The sequence below is a fragment of the Tupaia chinensis genome, unplaced genomic scaffold (assembly GCF_000334495.1).
Source record: "Tupaia chinensis unplaced genomic scaffold, TupChi_1.0 Scaffold000290_1, whole genome shotgun sequence".
NCBI lineage: Eukaryota > Metazoa > Chordata > Mammalia > Scandentia > Tupaiidae > Tupaia > Tupaia belangeri.
Genome location: NW_006159775.1, coordinates 4,600,560 through 4,625,311, shown reverse-complemented (window position 1 = coordinate 4,625,311; position 24,752 = coordinate 4,600,560). Strand labels below are relative to the sequence as shown.

At 41.4% G+C, this 24,752-nt stretch overlaps 1 protein-coding gene across 1 annotated transcript in view; it reads left to right on the top strand.

Annotated features, from left to right (window-relative positions):
* Positions 1-24,752, top strand: part of MEP1B (meprin A subunit beta) — a 37,347-nt gene that overhangs the window by 3,985 nt on the left and 8,610 nt on the right. Inside the window, exons 5-12 of the mRNA XM_006150562.3 lie at positions 4,379-4,457; positions 7,739-7,856; positions 9,308-9,486; positions 13,058-13,276; positions 13,895-14,047; positions 17,470-17,685; positions 21,028-21,471; positions 23,911-24,090. Coding sequence (XP_006150624.1) covers positions 4,379-4,457; positions 7,739-7,856; positions 9,308-9,486; positions 13,058-13,276; positions 13,895-14,047; positions 17,470-17,685; positions 21,028-21,471; positions 23,911-24,090 — 1,588 coding nt within the window. The remainder of the gene's footprint in view (positions 1-4,378; positions 4,458-7,738; positions 7,857-9,307; positions 9,487-13,057; positions 13,277-13,894; positions 14,048-17,469; positions 17,686-21,027; positions 21,472-23,910; positions 24,091-24,752) is intronic.

Sequence of the window (24,752 nt, the reverse complement as noted above, 5' to 3'; positions counted from 1 at the left end):
TTAACTAAAATAATCCTTTTTTTTTTTTTTTAAAGTGCTGATACTTGCTTTTCCACCATAACATATAGATGAACATAGGCACTTACATGTAGATTTGGGGTGGTTAAAAATTCACTATCAGGGGCCAGCAGGTGGTTTGGTGGTTAAAGTGCCAAACTCTCACATGGTCAGCCATGGCTTGAGTCCCTGATCTGGTGGCTTGCTTTCCCACTTTCCTTTTCTCTCTCTCTCTGTTTCTTTCTGATGAGCATGCATATCATGTAACAAAATAAAAAAAAACCCTGATAAATAAAATAAAATAAATAATACTTTAAAAATTTCACTGTTATAAACACTAATTTTGAAAGACAAGAAATCCCTTATTACTTAAAACAAGTTTCGAAAGCATTTAAAAAACTTATCTTTTTCAGTGATGAGGAAGAAAAACAGGGATGCTTGTTTATGAATGTGTCCATATGTCATTAGACAGGATAGTGTGTAAAGTTTTAATAAACAGAGAAACAATTTGACATCATAATTTAAAATACATACAGTCTTTGGTCTATACATTACCCAATAGGTCATCCTTTTCTGCAAAATTCTGTTCTTCCCTGAACACACTCCTGGGTCACCTTCTTGCTTTCTACATGTTATAAGCACTTCTGTATCTCTCTAATCCCTCCAACAGAGCCGCAGGGGAGGAAGCTTAGTCCTGGGACTGCTCTTCATTTTGCACTCTCTCCCTCTAGACTGCACCTTGTGCCAGGGCTCTAAATGTCATCCCATTGTCAGTGATGCCAAACATGTAACTGTAGTCCTGTCCTTCCTTGAGCTTCAGACTAGCCTATCCAAGTGCCAATATGCCAGCTCCATTTAGATGTTTTTCTAATCCTTTTTATTGGTAATAACAGAAAATACCTGGATAATTTAAGGGAACAGAGGTCTATTCAACTCATGGTTGAAAACCCAAGGTCCAGGGACCGGGTCTGGTAGGGGTCTTGCAGAGTACTGACCACATGACAAGAGTGAGAGCAGAGGACAGCAGAGCAGTGTCCACATGTCTCTCTGTTCTGGCATCATTCCCTCTCTTTATAAACCCACCAGAACTCAGTCACGGGAACCCTGTCCTCCCATAACCTTACTCCCAATCTCTTTGCAAAAAGAGTAGAGTCTGAGGAAGGACATTAAGGGGAAAAATAGACAGTCAAAGCACTTATGGGACAAAGAAATGGTTTATTATCTGTTGAGGATAACTTTATAGTATTCAACTGGGCTGGTGAGAAATGTACATATGTGTAAATATTCACTTTGCAAGCTAAATAATGTGATTAAATGTATAAAAGAAATTGAAATAAAATTTTTAAAAATTTTCATTTTACAATACCATTATCAGATGGAGTTTTCACTCTTTTCATTCCATCACAACCAAATCAACATATGAATTTTAGGGGACATTCAAAACTATAGTGAATGTCTATGATACATCTTAAACCCAAGGTGTCTTCTGATCAGGCGAACTCTGAGCTTCCCTATAGTCTGTTCCTCCCCAGTCTATTCTCCTTATAAAGTCGTACTCACTTCCTCATCCCACTTCATTGAATAAATACCTACTTCAGGAGTCTTCTTTGTGTCTTCCTTTCCTCTCACTCCATTTGATCTTTTTTTTTTTTTTTTGGAGAGGTTTTTGCTACAGGGCGCATGCGCTCGCCAGACAGACAGAGACATAGAGACAGAAAGTGAGAAATCACCCCCCAGGGGGGATGGTCACGCCGCAATCCTTTCTTCTCCATTCTCCTCTCAGGATCTTGGGCACGCACGCACACGCGCCCGGCATGAGTTTTAAGCCACTGGGTCCGGGATGCAAACCGCGGTCGACTATGTGGGAATCCAGCAACATAGCCATTACGCTAATTGCTGGTTCCCACTCCATTTGATCTTTAACATATATCTAAATCATTCTCTTTTCTCCAACAGCCTAATCCAAGCCCTATCATCTCTTGATTTTCCATCTACCTCTTCATTTGTCTTTCTATTTCAAATGTCTTCTCTACCCTGCACCTGCCCCTTCCCCCACAGCAAAGTAATTGATTAAATAGGCAATGACACCATTTCATTCCCTGGTTGGAAACTCCTCAACAGCTTCCTACTGTACTTAGGAGGATAATTTCCAAATTTAGCCTTAGTCTTCAAGGCTTTACATGACTTAACTCCTGCCTCCCTCTCTATCTCCTCTCCTCCCTTCTCCTCTAACTTATTAGCCTATGGACCTTACAGCATAACTCAGGACAGTCCCACATCTGAACCAGAGCAACCACTGTTCCCTCTTTGAAACAGTCTTCCTGGCCTCTTTCAATCTCACCTCTTTTTCATCTTTCTTTTTCACCTTAAATGTCATCCTTTCATTTTAGCTAATGTAGTTCCCCCATCCTTTTACTCTTGTTCACATCTCCCTTTATTTTTAAGAGAGATTTTTGCTGTAGGATGCATGCACTCACTGAAGAAACAGAGAGAGAGAGATAGACAGAAAACCAGAAACCATCTCCTGGGGGGATGACCACATCATAATCCCTTCTCCTCCATTTTCTTCTCAGGACTTGGGTATGTACCTACACGTGCCTAGTGTGAGTTTAAGCTGCCGGGACTGGGATTCGAACTATGATTGACTATGTGGGAGTTCAGTGATGTAATGCCATCTGCTGGACCCAATACATCTCCTTTTCTAAAAAAATTATTTGTTTAATCTTATTTATTATTATTATTTTTAAAATATTGGTCTGAGAGAGAGATGAGAGAGAGAGGGAAGTGAGAAAGCAAGCCACTGGGTCCAGGACTCAAACCACAGTTGACCAGATGGGACTTAAGCACCTTTAACAATCATGTCGCCTGCCAGTCCCACACATCTCCCTTTTTAAGTCCCTTCACAACTATTAAATTCACTCTGTTTAAACTTACCCAAATTGCATACTGCTCATCTTCCCACTATATGTAAGCTTTATGAAGATAGAGGCATTGTTAGTTTTATTACCAAGGGATCCTCATTCTCTAGAACATTATTCAACTTATTGATCATATGAATATATTAATAAATTTTATTGTTTTTATTTTAAAAAATTTTAATTTTATACGTTCAGTCAACAACAGCTGGTAAAATGAATTTATTGTTTTATTTTTTAAAAAGTATTTGCAAGGTGGCATGTGTGCTCACCAGCCTAAGAAAGAGAGACAGAGAGACAGAGAGGGAGAAAGCACCTGCCATGGAGAATGATTATGCAGTAATTCCTTCTCTTCATTTCTTCCTTCTTTAAGGATTCTAGGCACATGGTCACATTCACCCAGTGTGTTTTTCAGGTTGTTGTATCTGGAACTCAAAGTGTGCAGTTGGCCATGTGTAATCTAGTTCCCTTAACCACCAAGCCATGCCTTGGCCCTTAAAGTATTATTAATTTTCTATGATAAAACTTAGAGTCCTTCAAAAATTTTTGAATACTTTGGCTTAGCCCATGTGTAACTTTTTTTAAAAAAAGTTTTTTATTTGACCAGACAAACACACAGACACACACACATACACACTCACACACAGAGGGAAAGTGAGAAAGGAAGCCATGAGGTCTAGGACTCGAACTGTGGTTGGCCATGTGGGAGTGTCCAGAGTCTTAACCACCATATCACCTGCTGGTCCCTGCCCATGTGTAACTTTTTCTGATATTGTAAGACACAGATTATTGAAGATTTGTTACATTTCCTTCTTGTGTACTTTTAAATTCTAGTGTAGGAAACTAATCTACAAATCTACCAATCTTTATAGTTCAGTTTTTCAACATTTTCTTTGCATGATTTCTTCAACTTATCAACTAAATTAATGATAGAAGTTAATAGTTTCTTTGTGTGGCGGTTAAGGTGGCTGGATTCCCACATGGCAGGCTGCAGTTCGAGTGCCAGACCCAGTAGCTTGAAACTCATGCTGGGTGCTTGTGCATGTATGCCCAAAATCCTGAGAGAAGAATGGAGAAGAAGGGACTGTAGCATTGCCATCCCTCTAGGGGCATGATTTCTTGCTTTCTGTCTCTGTCTCTCTAGTGAGTGCATGTGCCCTATAGCAAAACAAAACAAAACAAAACAAAACAAAAAACAAAATAAGACAAACCACAAAAACAAAAACAAAAAGCCTCTCAAAAAAAAAAAAAAAGAAATTAGTAGCTTCTTCCTAGAAATGTTGTTATATTATGGTAAAAGTAGGAGCACACCCCACACCCACACACATCCACACACATCCAAACCTAATTTCTTTGAGCTGGCTGAGAAAGCTTTAAACTTCATTTCTTTCTAGATTAACTAGTGATTGTTTCATATGTTTTTGCCTCATTCATTTAACAAGTCCTCTTGCATTTATTTTTGACAGGCACAAGACAGGAATTCCATCATTGGAGAAACGTATAGATGGCCTCATACCATTCCATATGTTCTAGACGATAGCTTGGGTTAGTATCCACTTTGGAGTATACATAAATAAAACATGTTCCTGACAGAAATTGATGCTGCTGCTTCTGAGGGTAGGCTGATACGGTCTTTAAGGTTTTGTTTATTTGTCCCTTTGTGTGCTAGATACATTTACTTTAGAAAATAAGCAAAACAGACAATGAAAAGCACCTAAACGATTCTAGCTGAAATATTTGCTTGTTTTGACAACATAGGGATTAATTCAAGCAACATTTATGGGAAAGCTGCTCTGTATTGGACACTAGGGACGCGAGGATTAGGGAGCTAGTCTTTTAAAAGAGTAGCTTCCCATATGTTCAGATTTTATATGTCAGGAAAAAAAAAAAAAACACAACCAAACAAAGCTTTAGGGACTGGCACTGTGAAGTTCATTCATTTTGCTTAGGAGAGACAGTGCATGAGAGGAGGAGGAAGGAGGCACTCCCGACAGCGTCTTGTCACATGGCACTGCCTTTTCCCAGCCCTGCATGCACACCTGCCGAAGACCTCACTATCATTTATCATCATGTTTTCCCAAAAATAAATCATGTTTTTAGTTTAGAACTGAAATACAGCGAAGTCAGGAGAATCTGATTTAAAACTACGAACAGCTTTCCTATGGAAGAAATTGAACTGTGATGGAAAGCTCTGTCCTGGGACTGGTGATGATGATGTCACTGACCAGCATCAGTTTAGGAACCATCGTTGGACAAAAGTTTGGGGGAAGAAACTCCTATTGTTTCCCTTTAAGATCATGCATTTCAGTGGAGATTCAGATAAACCAAAAGTTAATCATAATGCCTATGCCCAAAATCCCAAGAAGAAAAGGGAGGAGAAGGGATTGCTGTGTGGCCATCCCCCTTGGGGTGATGTCTCACTTTTCCTCTCTCTCTCTCTCTCTCTCTCTCTCTCTCTCTCTCCAGCCAGCATGCACACTCTATGCATGTTCTCTAAAAGCTTAGAGAACAAAAGTTAATCATAAAGAAATGGAATAAACATTATGATTAGCAAACAAAGAGCTATGAGAACACATTGGAGGGGTGTTTGACTCCACCTAGATATACAGGCATAAGCATTTGGGAGCATCTAAGCTGTAGGCCATCCATAGGTACGTGGGGAGGGAATGAGTGGGGCTGATATCAAACTTGTGCTCTATTTATCAGGAGGCCTTTATTTCTTTGCATGAAAGTGCAGTTCATTCACTTGGCCGCGAGCACTCAGAGCACCTGCCCAGGTGGGTGCCTCTCTCCACTTGGCACAAAGGCACCATGTGGGCTGATGATGCCACTGCTCACAAGGGAAGAGTGCTTTAATCAAATACGCCATGTGCAAAGGCATGGAGAGGGAGAAACCCTTACCTGGAATTCAGACCCCATTTCTGAATCTGATAGAATCCATGAGTGTGTGATATAATCCCTCCCTCCAGGTCACTCTCAGAGGTTTTTTTTTTTTTTTTCTCTCAATGTTGCTTTCATTCTCTGCCTTCTTAGGGGTCCATACCTATTCAACCCACTAGCGCCACTTTTATTTCCAAAGTAATGGTTATTTTTTTCTAAAAATTTTCCAGAGTGTGCATGTGCTCCCTAGAGAGAGAAAGAGAGAGAGAGAGAGAGAGAGAGAGAGAGAGAGAGAGGAGAGAGAAATAGTCACACCTTAATCCTTTCTCCTCCACGTCTCTCTCATTTCTGGAGTTTTGGGCACACACACGAGAACCCAGCATATTTTTCAAGCTGCTGGGTTGGGGAACCAAACTGCAAGGTTGGGTATAAGGGATCCAGTTGCCTTAACCACTACACCACTGGCAGGCTCCAAATCAATGATTCTCAAGTCTTATGGGGTCCTTGGACTCACTTGCAAATTCCGTGAAAGCTTTTCCTAGAAAATGTGCTTGCATGGGTAGGTATAGATATAGAAATATCTTTGAATACTATTTCAGGCTAGTCATGGATCCTCCCATCTCAAGGTCCAAAGATTAAAAGTCCTGCTGTGAGGCTTTAAATATTTAAATATTGTAACTTCTCAGAGGAAGTCTTATTTATTTTGATTGCTATGATAAAGTGTATACGTTCTCTGAGGTAAGGAAATGGCCTCTTTACTCTTTAGTAATGCACCACTAATGGGTTCCAAAGAAATATGAGGCAAATATAAGCAACTAGAAGAATAATCAAATATTAAATTGGTACTGAATACTGTTTTTTTGCTATAGGGCGCGTGCGCTCGCCAGACAGACAGAGACAAAGAGACAGAAAGTGAGAAATCACCCCCCAGGGGGGATGGTCACGCCACAATCCCTTCTCCTCCATTCTCCTCTTGGGATCTTGGGCACGCACACGCACCTGGTGTGAGTTGAAGCCACCAGGTCTGGGACTCGAACCACTGTCAACTACATGGGAGTCCAGTGACATAGCCATTACGCTAACTGCTGGTCTCCCTGAATACTGTTTTGTTTTTTTTTTAAATAGCCAAAGAGCACATGTACTCACCTGAGAGAGAGAGAGAGAGAGAGAGGGAGAGAGAGAAAGAGCACACCTCCTGGGGATAATCATGCTGCACACCTATTTCTCTCTTTTTGGGATTTTGGGCATGTATGCACACATGGCCACCATATTTTTTCCAGTTGCTAATCTGGATTTTGAACTGTGTGGTCAGCCATGTGGTATCCAGTCACCTTGGCCACCAGGCCACAGATTGGCCTGATTACTTTTTTTTTAATGAGAAAGTGGGGTTATGGGGGTGGGGGCAAGAAGAGATAGAGAGAGGTGTTTCCAAGAGACTTTTGCTATGCCCTGGTCCTCTGGCCCCAGTTTCCCGGTTAGCTAGGATTATAGGCATGCACTGCCACACCCTGTGTGTTTCCATTGGTCTGGGATACAAATCCACCCTTCCACGTGGCTCTAAGCATTGCACAGTGGAGTCCTACTGCCTGCGCCACTGCTCCCTGAGTACTAAATTCTGTGAAAATAAATACCCAACATTCATGAAGGGACTAACTCCAGACAAGCAAATATTGCACAGTCTATTTCCATGATGAACTGTTCAATGGTGATTATTATTTTTAAGAAAGAATTAATTATTTATTTAATTTTATTTGTTATTATTTTAAAATGTGAACAGAGAAAGTCAGAAAGAAAGAGAAAGGGAAAGTGAGAAAGCAAGTCACCAGGTCTGGGACTTGAACCACAGTCGACCATGTGGGAGTCTAGTTCCTTAACTACCATGCCATCTGTTGGCCCCAATGGTGATTATTTTAATAAGTCTATTTTTGTTTGTTTTCGTCTTTCAGAAATGAATGCCAAGGGAGTTATCCTCAATGCATTTGAACGCTATCGCCTGAAAACATGCATTGACTTCAAGCCTTGGACTGGAGAAGCTAACTATATATCAGTGATCAAGGGCAGCGGGTGAGTTGAAAAGTTAGTATTCAAAGGATTCTCAGGAGAACTGTGGGGCCTCGGGCATACCTCACAGCAGTTGCATCCAAACCACAATCTTGTGATTTTCACAAGATTGAAATTTATATCTTGTTTGTAATTTATATGTTTTTTAGTTTTTCCTTCAAGTAAAGCATGTATACGTTTATGTGTGTGCATGTCTGTATTTAAATTCATTTTAAGCTAACGACTCATTGCTTGAGTTAAGAAAGTGACGGTGTTATTCATCTCAAGCTCAGCAATTTAAAAAAATTGCTGGAGGGGGACCAGTAGCTGGCATAATGGCTATGTTGTTGGACTCCCATGTAGTCGACCGTGGTTCGAGTTCCAGACCCGGTGGCTTGAACTCATGCCAGGTGCGTGTGTGTGCGTGCCCAAGATCCCGAGAGGAGAATGGAGGAGAAGGGATTGCGGCGTGGCCATTCCCCCAGGGCAGGGGGTGATTTCTCGCTTTCTGTCTCTGTCTTTCTGCCAAATGCACGCACCTATAGCAGAAACCTCTCGAAAAAAATAAATTGCTGGAGGGCATGTGTGTGGGTATGTGCACACATGCAAAAGAAAAAGAAAGAGAGAGGGAGAGAGAAAGCACCCCTCAATGTGCCAAAGGGCGCAAGGTCATCCCCCAGTCCTTTGTCCTCTACTCCTTCTCACCATCAGGATTTTGGCACATGTGCACATCCTCCCATCAGGATTTTGATACATGCACATGTGTCTGGTTTCCAAAATGCTGGAGCTGGGATTTGAACTGTGGTTGGCTTGTGGGATCCAGGACCCTCAACCACTGCGTGTAGGACCCACCCACAAATTCAGCAACTCTGAGCAATTACTGACCCTGTAAACATTTGCTAATGGGCATAGGCATACCAAGGGTGATCTCAAAGATACTGAAATTGCCAGGATGAGGCTGATGAGGAATGTCTTACTTCTATGTAATATTTTGTGTTAGGGCAAGTTCTCCTAAGGTCATCTGGAAACTGCAACTTTTTTTTTTTGAGAGGTTTTTGCTATAGGGCGTGTGCGCTTGCCAGAAAGACAGAGACAGAGAGATAGAAAGCAAGAAATCACCCCCCCACACACACGGGGGATGGCTACGCCGCAACTCCTTCTCCTCCATTCTCCTCTCGGGACCTTGGGCATGCACACACACACGTGCCCAGCGTGAGTTTAAGCCACCAGGTCGGGGACTCGAACCGTGGTGACTACATGGGAGTTCAGCGACATAGCCAATACGCTAACTGCTGGTCCCCCCCGCAAAGGTTTTTATACCTCACCTAAGTTAGGAGAGAAGTACAGTATCCAGTTATAAAAGCAAGGGATACTACTCCAGGTGGGTGGACTAGCCAGTGGGGATCCTTCCCTGAGACCTCCACTCATATCTCTGTAACGTTCTCTTCCCCTTCTCCTCTATACGCTTCTGTAAGCTGCTGGTCTTCAGTGGGAAACAGGCGCGTTGGGAAGCAAGACCTTTCCATCGGAGCCAATTGCGACAGAATAGCAACTATTCAGCACGAGTTCCTCCATGCTCTGGGATTCTGGCACGAGCAGTCGCGTTCTGATCGGGATGACTATGTGAGCATAATTTGGGACAGAATTCTGTCAGGTAACTTTCTCTTGTTTTCTTACATTTGCCAAGGCTGCATTTCAGAGCACGTGCCTTCTTATCTGTGTCAACTGCTAATAATTGAACAACTCTGAGGTTTTGCTGTCTTCATTTAGCTCTAACCCAATGAGCTGATGTATCTTAAAATGGTTGTGGGGTTGTTACCCTAGAACGTTAGTACTTTTTATTTTTTAAAGAAGTATTTTATTTAACTTTATTTATTTATTTATTTATTTTAATTTGACCAGAGAGGGACAGAGAAAGAAAGAGAGACATCGCGAGAGGGAAAGTGAGAAAGCAAGCTGCCAGGTCCAGGACTCGAACCATGGTCAGCCATGTGGGAGTCCAGCATCTTTAGCCACCACGCTACCTGCTGACCCCAGCATTTTTAATTTTTATGCTTGAAGATAGTGAATGCACATGAGTTGAGGAGGAGGAAGAGGGGGATGAGAGAGCGCGCGCGAGAGAGAAAGGAACCTTCCAGCAGGCCTAGTTACACTGCAACCCTTTTCCCGCCAATTTTCCATTTGTTAGGATTCTGGGCACACACACGCACCCAGCATGTTTTTCAAGCCCATGGAGCTGGGATTCAAACCCTGGTCAGTCAAGTAAGATCTGGCTTCCTCTGTGCAATGCCTATTTGCTCTGCTATAGGGCTATTTCTTCCCTAGTATTTTTGAGCTGGATATGATCCTAAGAACTAGTTTCATATTTCCCAGAGTATATTCGATGGCGTGCTTCTTGTAATATGTTCACAGATGTGTGTAAAGAAGTTTGTAGTCAAATCAGTTCGAGAACTTCTAGGCTAAAAGAAATTAAACACAGAGTTATTTATACTGCTTTATGGTTCACGTCTTTCTTAGGCTGACATCAACCATAAATTTCCAAGAAGAAGAGCATTTCCCAAAGTGATCTGATCATGGCCTTTTTTTTTTTCTTTCTTTCAATATGTAAGTGGCTTGTGGATAATTTGATTTATTTTTCCATGGAACCCCTTTTGAGGAACATTGTAGTAGTTGATCAGCCTGAACTTGTTGTGGATTTGTATTCATAGTCACAAAAGTCTTAACCATGAACAACTGGACTCAGGTTTTCCACATTCGGCAGTGACACGCGCACCTCCGTCTGTGCTCCTGTGTGGGAGTGGTACTGTGTGAGGCTCTGTGGTAACTGCTCTGTGTGAGCGCCATCTTGAAATCACTGTTGTCCCTTCCCAGTCACTGATGATTGTAACTAGAGTAAGGTACAGCAGTAAATGAAAATATTTTCTTTTTTTAAAAAAGAATTATTTATTTAATTTCACTCATTATTATTATAATTGTTTAATTTGACCTGTGAGAGACAGAGAGAGCGAGAGCGAGGGCAAGAGCGAGAGAGAGAGCATGAGAAAGGCAGTCACCAGGCTTGGGACTCAAACTGCAGTCGGCTACATGGGAGTCTAGTGCCTTAGCCACCAAGCCATCTTCCGGGCCCTAAATGAAAATATTTTTACAGTAAAAGAAATCCATGGTCTCATTCTTTAGGATTCCTGAAGTCTATTTTTTTGCTACAAACTTCTGCCCACATTGGATAATATATGAATACTCTGGAGAGTAGTCACCTGTGTCCACAAAACCTTCCAAATTCAAGTTATCGTCAGCTGCCCATTAATATGATGTTAAGCAATATGGTTTCCTCTCTAAATGTATTCATTTTAGTTTTTTTTTTTTTTTTTTTTGAGAGAGAAATTTTTTACATAGGGTGCATTCACTCACCAGAAAGACAGAAAGTGAGAAATCATTCACCAGGCTTTAATCTCTTCTCCATTCTCCTCTCTGGAGCTTGGGCATGCACACACACATGCCTGGCATGAGTTTTAAGTCACCAGGTCTGGGACTTGAACTGCGGTCAACTGCGTGAGAGTCCAGTGGTGCAAGCATTATGCCATCTGCTGGTGGCATTATTATTATTTTTGATTGAGAAATCACAATTGCATATGTTAAAGTGGTACAATGTAATGTTTTGATATATGTATAATATGGAATGATTAAAACAAACTAGGACCAGCAGTTGAAGTAATGGCTATGTTGCTGGGCTCCCATGTAGTTGACCGCGGTTTGAGTCCTGGACCTGGTGCATGTGCGTGCGTGCCCAAGATCTCTAGAGGACAATGGAGGAGAAGGGATTGCGGTGTGGCCATCCACCCGGGGGGTGATTTCTTGCTTTCTGTCTCTTTGTCTCTCTCTGTTTTTTTGGTGATCTCATGTGCCCTATAGCAAAAACCTCTAAAAATATTTATAAAAATAAAACAAGCTAATTAACCCTTGTATTACTTCACTTATCACTTTTTGTGGTGAGACATTTCAAATGTAGTCTTAGCAATGCTGAAGACTACATTATTCTTATTACAGGGTCTCACTCTGCTGCTGTTTTTCTGTGTCACCTTCCTAGCTGGGACAACAGGCACACACCACTGTGCCCTACTCTTTTTAGACAGTCTCACTCTGTTGCTCAAGCCAGCCTCCGCTTTGTGATTTTCCTGCCAGGCCTAGCTAGATTGCTGAGATTACAAGTGCATGCCACTGTGCCTGTTTTTCTTTTTTGAGGGATTTTTTAAAATATAGGGTATATAGATAGATAGATAGATAGGGTGTGTGCACTCACTAGAGATACAGAGGGAGACAAAGAGATAGACAGTGAGAAAACAGCCTTCACGGGGCCGGGCGGGGGGGCATGGTCACGCTATAATCCTTTCTCCTTTGTTCTCCTCCTGGGATCTTGGGCATGCATGCACACATGACAGGTGTGAGTTTGTAGCCACAGGGTCCGGGACGCAAACTGCAGTTGGCCATGTGGGAGCTCAGCAACGGAGCTGCTACCCTTCTGGGGGTCCCATGCCTGGTTTTTTAAGTTGGTCGGGAATTGAACCTGATCTCCCATGTGATTCCTCCCGTGGAGTGTAGCGTCTGAGCATGGTGTGCCGCTGTGGCCGTACCATATCATTAACTATGGTCACCATGTGTTGAACACACTTACACACATTCTATCGGGTTGTTGGGGAAATCATGACACATTTTTGCATAGGAAAACAGACAAAAAGTCATGACTTTCTCAACAACCTTGAGGTCCCTGACTATGCCAATCCTCTCTAATGATTCCTGTGAGCATCATCATCCCAGTTCCCATCTCACCACTCCTCCCCAAATCTTTTTCATCTCCATTTGCTGTAAATAGCCCTAAACTTCCATCATTGTTGGTCAATGACCCTGACTGTTTCAACAACAGTTTTTATATGGAATCCTCCTTTCTGTTAACAGTTCTTTGAAACTCAGTCCAAATATTAGTTCCAACTTTGGGCTGAATGAGACTTAGCTATGTTCAGTATGACTGCTGGTATTATTCTAAGCTTGAATTTTACCATCTGAGATAGGAATCTATGAAACGCTTGAAAGGCAATAGAGTCACTGAGGCAGCGATTGCACTCATTTTTTATATTCTCCATCTCTAAGATAGGTATTTGGAGTCAGGTAAACCGAATTTTATGAACACCAAGTAATTAAAGTTATTGTTATTATTTTCTTTTATCATTTAGGCAGAGAGCACAACTTTAACACCTATAATGACCAAGTATCGGATTCCTTGAATGTCCCCTATGACTACACTTCAGTAATGCACTATAGTAAAACTGCATTCCAAAACGGAACGGAGCCAACGATTGTAACAAGAATCTCAGACTTCGAGAACGTGATTGGCCAACGGATGGATTTCAGTGATTCCGACCTCCTAAAGTTGAATCGGCTATATAACTGCTGTATGTGATGGGTTCTTGAAAGCAACTTCTATTTCTGTCTGCTAGGTAGGGAAAAAATGATGGCATGTGCATTCTGCTGAGCGCTACGTGTTCTTCTGAAATGACAGAAGTCTGATATTCAAGGAAACACCACAACAGCACCCAGATCCCAATCTACAACTGGGAAACAACGTTTTCTTCTCACAAGATCTATAAACAAATTGGGTCCCATAGGAATATGTCCCAGGCAGGTTTCTAAAGCGGTGATCAATCCAAGTGTGTATAAGTTTTATATTCAAGCCTCTTTCCAGCTAAAATGAGGTGTATGGTTGTAGTCTAAATGGGATGAAATAAACTGGGTTGTGGCTTAATGATGTGAATAACTAGGAGAGCGCAAACAGGTTTCTCCAAGTTGGGTTGGGGGCAGGCAGCTTATTCAGATCTAGAATTACTCAGGCTCTTGGTAGGGATCTGCAGTGAGTCTTCATCCGCCATCCTTAGAACTGGCCAGGTGTCCCTTGTACCATCATCCTGGTACACCTAGTACCATTACGATAAGCTTAGTTTTTATTACTTGGATGATCTTGTTGTCTGAGGGTTAATCATTGATTTTTTTTGTGTGTTTGTTTACTTTTGTAGCCTCTTCCTTGAGTTTTATGGACTCCTGCAGTTTTGAATTGGAAAACGTGTGTGGCATGATCCAAAGTTCAGGAGACAGTGCTGACTGGCAACGAGTTTCACAGGTTCCCAGTGGGCCAGAGACCGATCACTCCAACATGGGCCAGTGCAAAGGTAATAGGAGTGAGCTATTTCTACTGGGTCATCGGGAAATTCATGACGCATTTTTGCATAGAAAAACATAGACAAATACATCATGACTTTTCTGACAACCCCATAGATTTCCCCAGTCAGTGGCTCTGTTTTTTTTTCCCTTCACTTTAAAAGACTGGGATGTTATCTCTAATTTCAATCAGAAATTTTGATAATAATCCTAGATTGTTCTGAGGAAATGGGCCATATGCATTTACTGGGTTTGTTTTTCTTGCTACAAGTCAGAGCTGTGCTCTGGGATGCCTCTACCAGTGGGGCTCATGGCAGGACAGGATTGCACCTCCTGGAAGGACTCTTTTTTTTTTTTTTTGGAGAAGTTTTCACTATAGGGCATGTGTGCTCACCAGACAGACAGACAGAGAGAGACATAGAGACAGAAAGCGAGAAATCGCAGGGGGGATGGTCATGCCGCAATCCCTTCTCCTCCATTCTCCTCTCGGGATCTTGGGCATGCATGCACACACGCCCGACGTGAGTTTTAAGCCACCGGGTCTGGGACGCGAACTGCAGTCGATTATGTGGGAGTCCAGCGACACAGCCATTATCCTAACTGCTGGTTCCTCCTCCTGGAAGGACTCTTATCATGATGGTGGTTGTTTCCTCGCAGCTTATGGAATATCAGAGACTCTTTCCAGTGGACAGCACAGGGCTGCGAATGATTGTTTCAGAACTGTAGCCGGGTTCCTGTTACAAATGTTCTTTAAATGAAGGTAGAAAGAAAGCACGGTTTATTTCATCTTATTCAGATGAGTATCCTTTTCCATTTTGGTTTTGTTTTGATTAGAGTAGACATTTGATTACAAGTACCAAATGTATTTATTAGATTATTTCTGGCAGGGATATATAATCTACTTGATAATGTGGGTGATTAGGTAGGAATCCTAATAGCAAAAGGTGCTTTGCCTTTTCTTTCTCTCTTTTTTAAATATAATTTTCCCCCTTTACCCATGAGAGGACATGTGGGTGTACACAGAGAAAGAGAGAGAGGAGAGAGGAATCATCCTTCGACAGGGCCTGGCCATGCAGCAATCCATTTTCTCCAATTCTCCATCCCACGAGCCCCCGAGCACAGCTGTGTGTACCTTGTGTGTTGCCACTGGGGTCAGGATTCAACCCCAGCTGGCCATGTGGTCAACAGAGCGCCTAACTCTGTGCTACATGTCCACTCTGCAGTTTTTTCTTTATTCTCTCTTTATTTTTATTTTTATTTTTTTGAGAGGTTTTTGCTATAGGGTGTGTGCGCTCACCAGACAGACAGAGAGAGACAGAGAAATCACCCCCCAGGAGGGATGGCCACACCACAATCCCTTCTCCTCCATTCTCCTCTTGGGATCTTGGGTGCGCACACACATGCATTCAGCATGAGTTTAAGCCACCAGGTCCGGGACTTGAACCACGGTCGGCTACATGGGAGTCCAGTGACATAGCCATTATTCTAACTACTGATCCCTCCACTCTGCAGTTCTTGTAATGCCTGTTTGGTTAGTGGAAAGTGGTCTTAGACCAGAGGGAGGTAGATAGAAAGGATGGGAGGGGTGGAGGGAAAAAAGGAAGAAGGAGGGACCAACAGATGGCATAATGGCTATGTCGCTGGACTCCCATGAAGTCGACCGTGGTTTGAGTCCCGGGCCTGGTGGCTTAAACTCACACCAGGCACATGTGTGTGCTTGCCCAAGATCCCTAGAGGAGAATGGAAGAGAAGGGGCTGAGGCGTGGCCATGCCCCCTGGGGGTGGTTTCTTGTTCACTGTCTCTCTGTCTCTTTCTGTATTTCTCTCCAAAAATAAAAATAAATAAATAATTAAATTTTTAAAAAAGGAAGAAGGAAGAAACCAGCTAGCTCTTATTTGTTTCTGTTTTTGTTTTTAATGTTTTCAGAGAGAATTTTACTATAGGGTGTTTGCGCTTGCTGGAGAGATAGAGAGAAACAGAAAGTTTAAAAATCACTTTCCTGGGGAGGATGACGATGCTGCAATCCCTTGTCCTCCATTCTCCTCTCAGGATTTTGGGCACACACACACACACACGCACACACACTTGGCATGAGTTTTAAGCTGCCAGGTCTGGGACTCAAATCACAAACGACTACGTGGGAGTCCAGTGACATAACCATTACACCGTCTACTGGTTCCTTTTTCTGATTTTGAAAGCTAATGTCAGTAGTAAGAGAAACATTGTCTCTTTTATAAAAGAGGCCCCAGAACCTGGGCCTCTCCTGCAACCTCCAGCCTAATCAGTTTCTTCTCTGGGATTTTTGGGCACACATACACATGCACCCAGTGTGAGTTTTAAGCTGCCAGGTCTGAGACTTGAACCATGGTTCACTACGTGGGAGTCCAGCGACATAACCCCTACACCATCTGCTGGTCCCAGTACTTACAGTCTTACCAGGAACGTGCCTTGGGAGATACAAATATTACAGCTTCCGTGTGCCATCATTTCATGCCATTCTTCTGACTTCATTTCCATCTTCCTTTCTCATATTCTCAGAGCAGGGATAACTCTGAGGCATCGTGCCAGGCTTGGGAACACTTGAAAGGTGTTCCTTGCAGAATCTACCTTCTAGTCCTGCTATTTACTTATTTTTAAGGTTATTTATTTTAGTTGTTCTATAGTCACTGGAGCCTGACAGAGAAAGCTAGAGAGAGGGATAGTGAGAAATCACTTTGCCACACTGCAACTCTTTCTCCAACCTCTTCTCAGGATTTGGGGCATGTATGTACACATGCTAGGCGTGCCTTTTAAACCATGGCCCTGTGCACTACTTAACCTTAACCTCTGCACTACTTGCTGGCTCTATTTAAAATTTATTTATTTATTTATTTATTTATTTATTTATTTATTTCATAAGAGCAAGAGAGAAAGAGAGACCTCCTGATAGAGTCTTGCTATGACTCCATGCCCTGCCTTTGGCCTTCCAGCCTGTTAGGCCATGGGTGTGCCTACAAGATACACCCAGCATGCTCAGGAGGACCTGGGAACTAAAGCCAGGGCCCTCCCATATTGCTCCAGCATCATGTAGTAGTGCCTACCACGTGTACCACTGCAGCTAGGCCTGGTCCTGATAGCTGGACGTGGCCTGAAGCCTTATACCGATTTTTTTTCCTATTAGCATTGATACTTTAACTTGCTGTACATTCACTGTTTATAGCAAATGAAAGGTAAGCAAAGATCAGTGCTCACATGAAAACGCCTATGTCATAGTGAACATGTTATAAATAATAGCGGTTTGAGTTTCAGTCTATTATACCAATCCACGAGCATTTTCACGTGTTGGATATGTAGTTTAGGCTTTGGAAGTTTTCCCCTTGTGATTTATATATTGACGTTAGTTGTGAAGAACACCCATTTCTTCTCTCATTTCTGCTCTTGTCCTCTTCACAGATTCTGGTTTCTTCATGCATTTCAACAGTAGCTCTGTAAATAGAGGGGACACAGCGGTGCTGGAAAGTAGAACTCTGTACCCTAAAAGAGGATTTCAGTGCTTGCAGTTTTATTTATACAACAGTGGAAGTGAAAATGACCAGCTGAATATCTACATCAGGGAGTACTCCGCAGGCAACGTGAATGGGAGCTTAACCCTCGTGGAAGAAATAAAAGGTATGATATCAATATTTTTATTATTTCCCTTCTGAATGAGGCAACTTCTTTTTTTTTTTTTTTAAGAGGTTTTTGCTCTAGGGCACATGCGCTTGTCAGAAAGACAGAGAGAGACAGAGACATAGAAAGCGAGAAATCACCCCTCAGGGGAGATGGCCACACCACAATCCCTTCTCCTCCATTCTCCTCTCAGGATCCTGGGCATGCACGCACACATGCCTGGCATGAGTTTAAGCCACCGGGTCCGGGACTCGAACCTCGGTTGACTACATGGGAGTTCAGCTACTTAGCCATTATGCTAACTGCTGGTTTCATCTTACCTCTTAATGCAACAACGTACAACAGGATACCGGCTATTGGGTCACTATTTTTCTTTCTTTTAAAAAAAATTATTTATTTAATTTTATTCCTTCTTCTTATTATTAATTTGCTACATGACATGTGCGCTCACCAGAGAGAAAGAGAGAGAGAGAGAAAGCAAGAAAGCAAGCTACCAGGTCTAGGACTCAAACTGTGGTCGGCCATGTGGGAGTCCAGTGCTTTAACCACTACAACACTTGCTGGCCTGGCTCACTATTTTTCAACTTAGAAGATGATCTTTCTTGTGTTATGTCATGGTAAGGATACTAAGATGAGGATACTTTGTGTGCTATACAAAGAGTCTTGAAAAAGTTCACGGAAAATGTGTATTATGAAAAAAAATCTATGTATGAATTTTAACTTTTTCTCACACCAAAATAAACTTATATTTTAATTCAATTTTCCACAAATTTTTTTGAAATCCTTTTCTATTATATGACACTCACCTTAGAAACCATAGATCAATCTCTGGTACTTAGAAATCAGTTTTTAGCAACTAATAAAAATAAAATGAAAGCTATTAATAGCTTAGGTGAAGTTGGAAAGGTTACTGGCTTACCCTTAGTTGGAATCTGTAGAATCAATGAGGTAGAGATTACCTTCCAGGAAGAGTGGACTTACCCAGGGCATAGTTGGAAACCTTTTATATCTCAAGATGGCTTTGTCCATAAGATTGATGCTTTGGCTATTTTACTTCCTAGTTTATATCTTTTTTTTTTTTTGTAGAGGTTTTTGCCATAGGGTGCATGCACTCGCCAGACAGACAGAGAGAGACAGAGAGACAGAAAGCAAGAAATCACCCCCCAGGGGGGATGGCCACGCCACAATCCCTTCTCCTCCATTCTCCTCTCGGGATCTTGGGCACACACACACATGCCCCGCTTGTGTTTTAAGCCACCGGGTCTGGGACACGAACCACAGTCAACCACGTGGGAGTCCAGCGACATAGCCATTACGCTAACTGCTGGTCCCCCAGTTTATATCTTACCAAATGTGCCATCATTTCTGGAAAGGGACTCTTCCTCTAATTTCTAGCTTTAAAGAATAAATCCCAGTGAAGAATTCTGATGGCTATGATTAGGGCCAAGTATAACTTCTGGAGCAATTCCTGAGTGGCGAGGGGGCACCCACCTTCCCACCGATCATGTGTCAAAGATGTGGGTCATGCTGACTTCCTGTTAAAGCAGTCAGTTGAGAGGATTCTCTGAGGAAGGGAGGGACTCCGGGTTGGCAAATAAATTACTGTCTATTCCACAAATTGATCTCTTGGTTTGAATGAACTGAATAAAACCCATTATAAAATGGATCCACATTCTACTATATGTCATGCCATTTTTTTCCCCCTCTGTTTAACCATGAGAAACAATTTGAAATACAGATGATCTTTTTCATGAACATCTATGGGCAGAGAGGTCCTTAATGTCATTGAGAATATACATACAATGTACATACTCATTATGTATGTAATCACCTATGTGATTACATTTATACTATATTATATACTTTGTGTATATTAAAACCTTATGTATACACGAGCTTCATGTATAAGCTAATATGAATGTTATAGATTATACGTTAGTGTGTACATTAATACAAATATTCATGTGTTTATATATAAAACCATCCAGGTTTGGAAGGAGGATCCTTTTATTACTAACCTGTGGGTATATCATTAACAATGACACAAAAGGCATTTAAGAAACCTGCTTAGGAAACCATAATTTAAACAGATCATACTGATAATAATGAAGACTTTCATGAAAGTTTTTTGTTCACCCTAGAGTCCTTCCGTGGACAATGGTATTTTCTGTCATTTGGATAATTCTAATTTATTTTCAAGCAAATATGTTTTGCGTTAAGTGCTAATACATTTCAATTTTAAGTCATTGTGTTCATTACTAGCTTGACATGGATTCCTGTTGTCTATGTAGAAACTTCTGAAATGCTTTCAGTGTCCTGCTACTTGTTTGGGAATGTGATATAAGAAAATAAGATAAAATGGCATAGCTTGCGCTGCTAGCTAGGGATGTGGGATACAGCTGGGGAAAGTGCAGGATGAGGAGAAATAGGTGGAATCAAATATCCGGTAAATACTTAGGATGTTGACTCATTGGTAAGTGATCTAAGGAGTAACCTATAGGATGTGGGAGTTCTAGGGTTTGGTGAATTACCATTTACTTTTCCTAAAAAGGTGATTGAACATTTCACATGTGAGGGAAGTATTCCAAACTATAAATATACTTTAAAAGACTTGGGTTGATTATTACTAGAATTGGGGTACCCATGTTAAAATATTGGGCTTGCTTGGCCATTTAACTATTGGGTGGTCAGGAGTCACGATGCACATTTGCATAGAAAAATACGTCATGATTTTCCCGATGACCTAACTTGTAAGTCAGGCATGTTACTCATGAGTTTACTCCTGTCGTTTGCTCATCCCTCTCTGGAAAAAGGCAGCCAATTTGATAAACTACTATTAATAGATATGCATTCAGTTATTACTGAGTGCATTCTCAGCCCACAAAAATACCTTGAAGTGGGACCAGCAGTTAGCGTAATGGCTATGTCGCTGGACTCCCATGTAGTCGACTGCGGTTCGCGTTCTGGACCTGGTGGCTTAAACTAACACCAGGTGCATGTGTGTGCGTGCCCAAGATCCCAAGAGGAGAATGGAGGAGAAGGGATTGCAGAGTGGCCATACCCCCTGGGGGTGATTTCTCACTTTCTGTCTCTCTGTCTCTATCTGTCTTTCTGGCAAGCACATGTGCCCTATAGCAAAACCTTTCCAAAAACAAAAACAAAAACAAACAAAAAACATGAAGTAAATTACCCTGGCCTGGAGGAGTGAGGAGACCATATCTCAGTCCTGTAGGAACCAGTAGATCTTGAATGATCCTTTGTCCTAAACGTTAGGACTCTAATGTGGATTTGCACGAGTCATAGTTTTTTGCCTTCGTTGAAGTAATAATGACTCTTTTGCAGGCATACCCATTGGGAATTGGCAACTTTACCATGTAACGTTAAATGTGGCCAACAAATTCCGAGTGGTATTTGAAGGACTCAGAGGCTCTGGTGCATCACTGGGTGGTCTGTCTATCGATGACGTCAATCTTGCAGAGACACGATGCCCTCATCATATCTGGCAGATAAGGAATTTCACAGAACTGATTGGCAGCCCAAATGGAATTCTACATAGCCCTCCATTCTATTCTTCTAAAGGTTATGCGTTTCAGATTAAATTGGATCTTACAGGTTCGACTAACGCAGGGATATATTTCCACTTGGTCTCTGGAGCCAACGATGATCAACTAGAGTGGCCGTGTCCTTGGCAACAAGCCACAATGACACTCCTGGATCAAAATCCTGACATTCGGCAGCGTATGTCCAACCAGCGGAGTATAACTACGGACCCCTTTCTGACAACTGGTTTGTGACTCCTTTTCTTTATTGCTAATACATGGTTATTGCTCTAGGAGGAACAGAAGATTTGAGAATGAAAGTATACACAATCAGTTACCTAGGGAATTTTGAGTCCTAAATATTAAGAATAGAGGATATTTAGGAGTAAGTTTGTAACAGTTATGGACAGTTTTCCAGGCAGGAGATTGTTATGAATGTCAACAAGAACTCCAACAAACAGAGAAGGTATGACTGAATTCCCGGGGGTTGATGAACACTCCTGAATTTCCAGCGTTGTACAAGGAGTTTTGATTTTAGAGTCAGACATTCCTGGGTTCAAATTGAAGGTTTGCTTCTTGTAAGCTATGTAACCTTGAACAAATAATCTCTTGGAGCCCCATGAGATCACAGACATCAACTGTAAAACTGGCAGTGACAATAATCCCACAGATTTGTCATGAGAATCAGTACAGGTCAAGTATGGAAGCTTGTAGAATAGGCTGGTATGGGGAGGCTCTCTGATGTTTCCCTTCCCATGCCGCCTCAGTCATGTCACACGGATTGTCAAAATAGTTCATTTCCTGGAGTGGGGATATATTTTGATAAGAAGGAAGATGTTGGGCAAGTCTACTGAAATGCTGGTAGGAAGAGTGTGGAAATGAATACAACTTCTTATTAAAAAGTTCGGGAGGATATTATTCTCCATCTTTCCAGTCTCAAAAAGTAGGAGCACTTAGAAAACAAGGTTTGTGGGGCCAGCAGGTGGTGTATTGGTCAAGGCAATGGACTCCCACATGATAGACTATGGTTTGAGTCCCAGACCTGATAGCTTGCTTTCTTTGTTTCCTCTCTCTCTCTCTCTGTGTCTCCCTGATGGACACATATGCCCTAAAGCAAAAAATTAAGAAAAACAATTAAATTCCATAATTCCTAAAAAAAAGAGGAAGGTTTGCACTTTCTTTTAAAAGTTTATTTATTAACTCATGAACAAAAGAAAGAGAGAGAGAGAGACCAGCACCCTCAATAGGATCTCACACCATGATCCTTCTCAAGCTTTCCCGGCTAGCCAGGATCACAGGTGAGTGCTTATATCCCTGGCATGTGTAGGTTGATCTAGGACCTGAACTCTGGTCTTCCACATGACCTCCCACAATGCAGAGTGGCGCACTACTGCTCTGCTACTGTGCTGGGCCCACAGCTCTACTTTTAATAATCTGTTGTCCCTGGGAATCTAATAAAGGAAGCCATGGTATTATGGCAAGCTGAATATTATTGCTAAGTCTTAATTCTGTTTTACTTTTTAAATTTGCCACACAGTGTATGCACTTGCCCGAGAGAGCTGGAGAGAGAGAGAGAGGACAAAAACACCCCTTAATGAGGCATAACCAGGCTTCAGTTCCTTCTTCTCCATTTTCCCTCATTTCAGGAATTGGGGCATGCATGCACATGCACCCAGCATGTTTTTCAAGCTCCAGGTCTAGGATTCAAACCACGTGATTGGCTAAATAGGTTTTGGCTCCCTTAAGCACTAGGCCAAGAGACCTGCCTAAATATTAATTCTATACATAAGAGGAATGAACCAAAGTGACATTAAAAAAAAAACCACACACACACAATCTAATAGAAAAATAATATTAACTAATGAAATGGTAGAGATTTGGCATTCAGAATTTCTGAATGTCATTGGATGATTCAGCATTTGTCACCTATTTCCAGAAGCCATGGTTTGTCACCTTTTTCCAGAAGCCATGCTTCTTGTTGTCTTTTACTTTGCCCTGTTAGGTGAATAATTCAGTTAGTGAGATAAATTGTTACATGCTAATATTAAAAACTCTCTCAGTGGGACCAGCAGTTAGTGTAATGGCTATGTCGCTGGAATCCCATGTAGTTGACCGTGGTTCGATTCCCAGACCCAGTGGCTTAAACTCACGACGGGTACATGTGCATGTATGCCCAAGATCCTGAGAGGAGAAAGGAGGAGAAGGGATTGAGGGATGGCCATCCCCCATGAGGGTGGTTTCTCACTTTCTCTCTCTCTCTCTTTCTGGTGAGCATATGTGGCCTATAGCAAAAACCTTTCTAAAAAAAGAATTCGCTCATCATCATATTGCTTTAATTCAGGTAGACAATCTGTAACTCAGAAGGCTACTAAGGAATGATTCTAATAGACAGAAGTGTTTCTAGAATGGCCAGCAAGTATAGGTACAATATCCCCATCCAGGAAAGTAGTGCCTCTCCATTTATCTTTCAGAATGTGGTCCTCCCTGCCAGGCAATCTCATTTTTTTTTAGGATAATATAAATGAATGAGTCCCAGTGATTTGCCAGGAAATACATCACAGGTAAATAGCATCATTTAATTATTTTGAGCTCCATCCTAATTGTGTTTCACATTGTCTATTCTTTTCTACCACCAAAAGCTGAGATGATGCTAGACATAATATATTAATATAAATTGCTGTTTCAGAAAATGGAAACTATTTTTGGGACAGGCCTTCCAAAGTGGGAGAAGTGGCTATTTACCCTAATGGAACTCAATTTATAAGAGGTATGGGCCTTGGAACCAGTGCCTTTATAACCCATGAGAGGCTGAAAAGCAGAGAGTTTATAAAAGGAGATGAAGTTTATATTCTACTTACAGTGGAAGGTATGTTGACAAATATAATTCAATATAGGCTAGTTTTTTGTTGTTTTTGTTGTGAGCATGTGTTATTTACTATGTTCTTCTGAGTTTCATTTTGAGTATAATATATGGGAGGAAAGGGACATGTGTGGGATATTTTTGGTATGAATCATTAACAATTCAAAAATAACTTAATTTGAAACAGTGAGGATTCCAGAATAAAGAATTAATAACCACTACTACATGGGGCAATAGTGGGAAACTTTAGGCTGGAAAATCTCATTAGAAATAAGTTAAAGTTTAGTTATTATACTCTAAGATTATTCGCTAGGATTCCAGGAATAAAATTATGAAATTAAACTTGAAATGGATTGTCATATCATGTTTCAAATATATATACATTTATGTATATCTATATACACACATATATGCAAACATGTACACACATATATATCTTGGCGGAGATAACATTAATCTATTGTCTTAAAATTTCTTATCCTTAATAGTTAATGGATACATTTTCTAGTAATTCTGGTGGTTTATATGGTAAGATTTTAAGTTCCTTACTATTTTAAAATATTTATTTATTTATTTATTGTCATTATTTTTCAATTTGACCAGAGATACACACACACACACACACACACACACAGAGAGAGAGAGAGAGAGAGAGAGAGAGAGAGAGA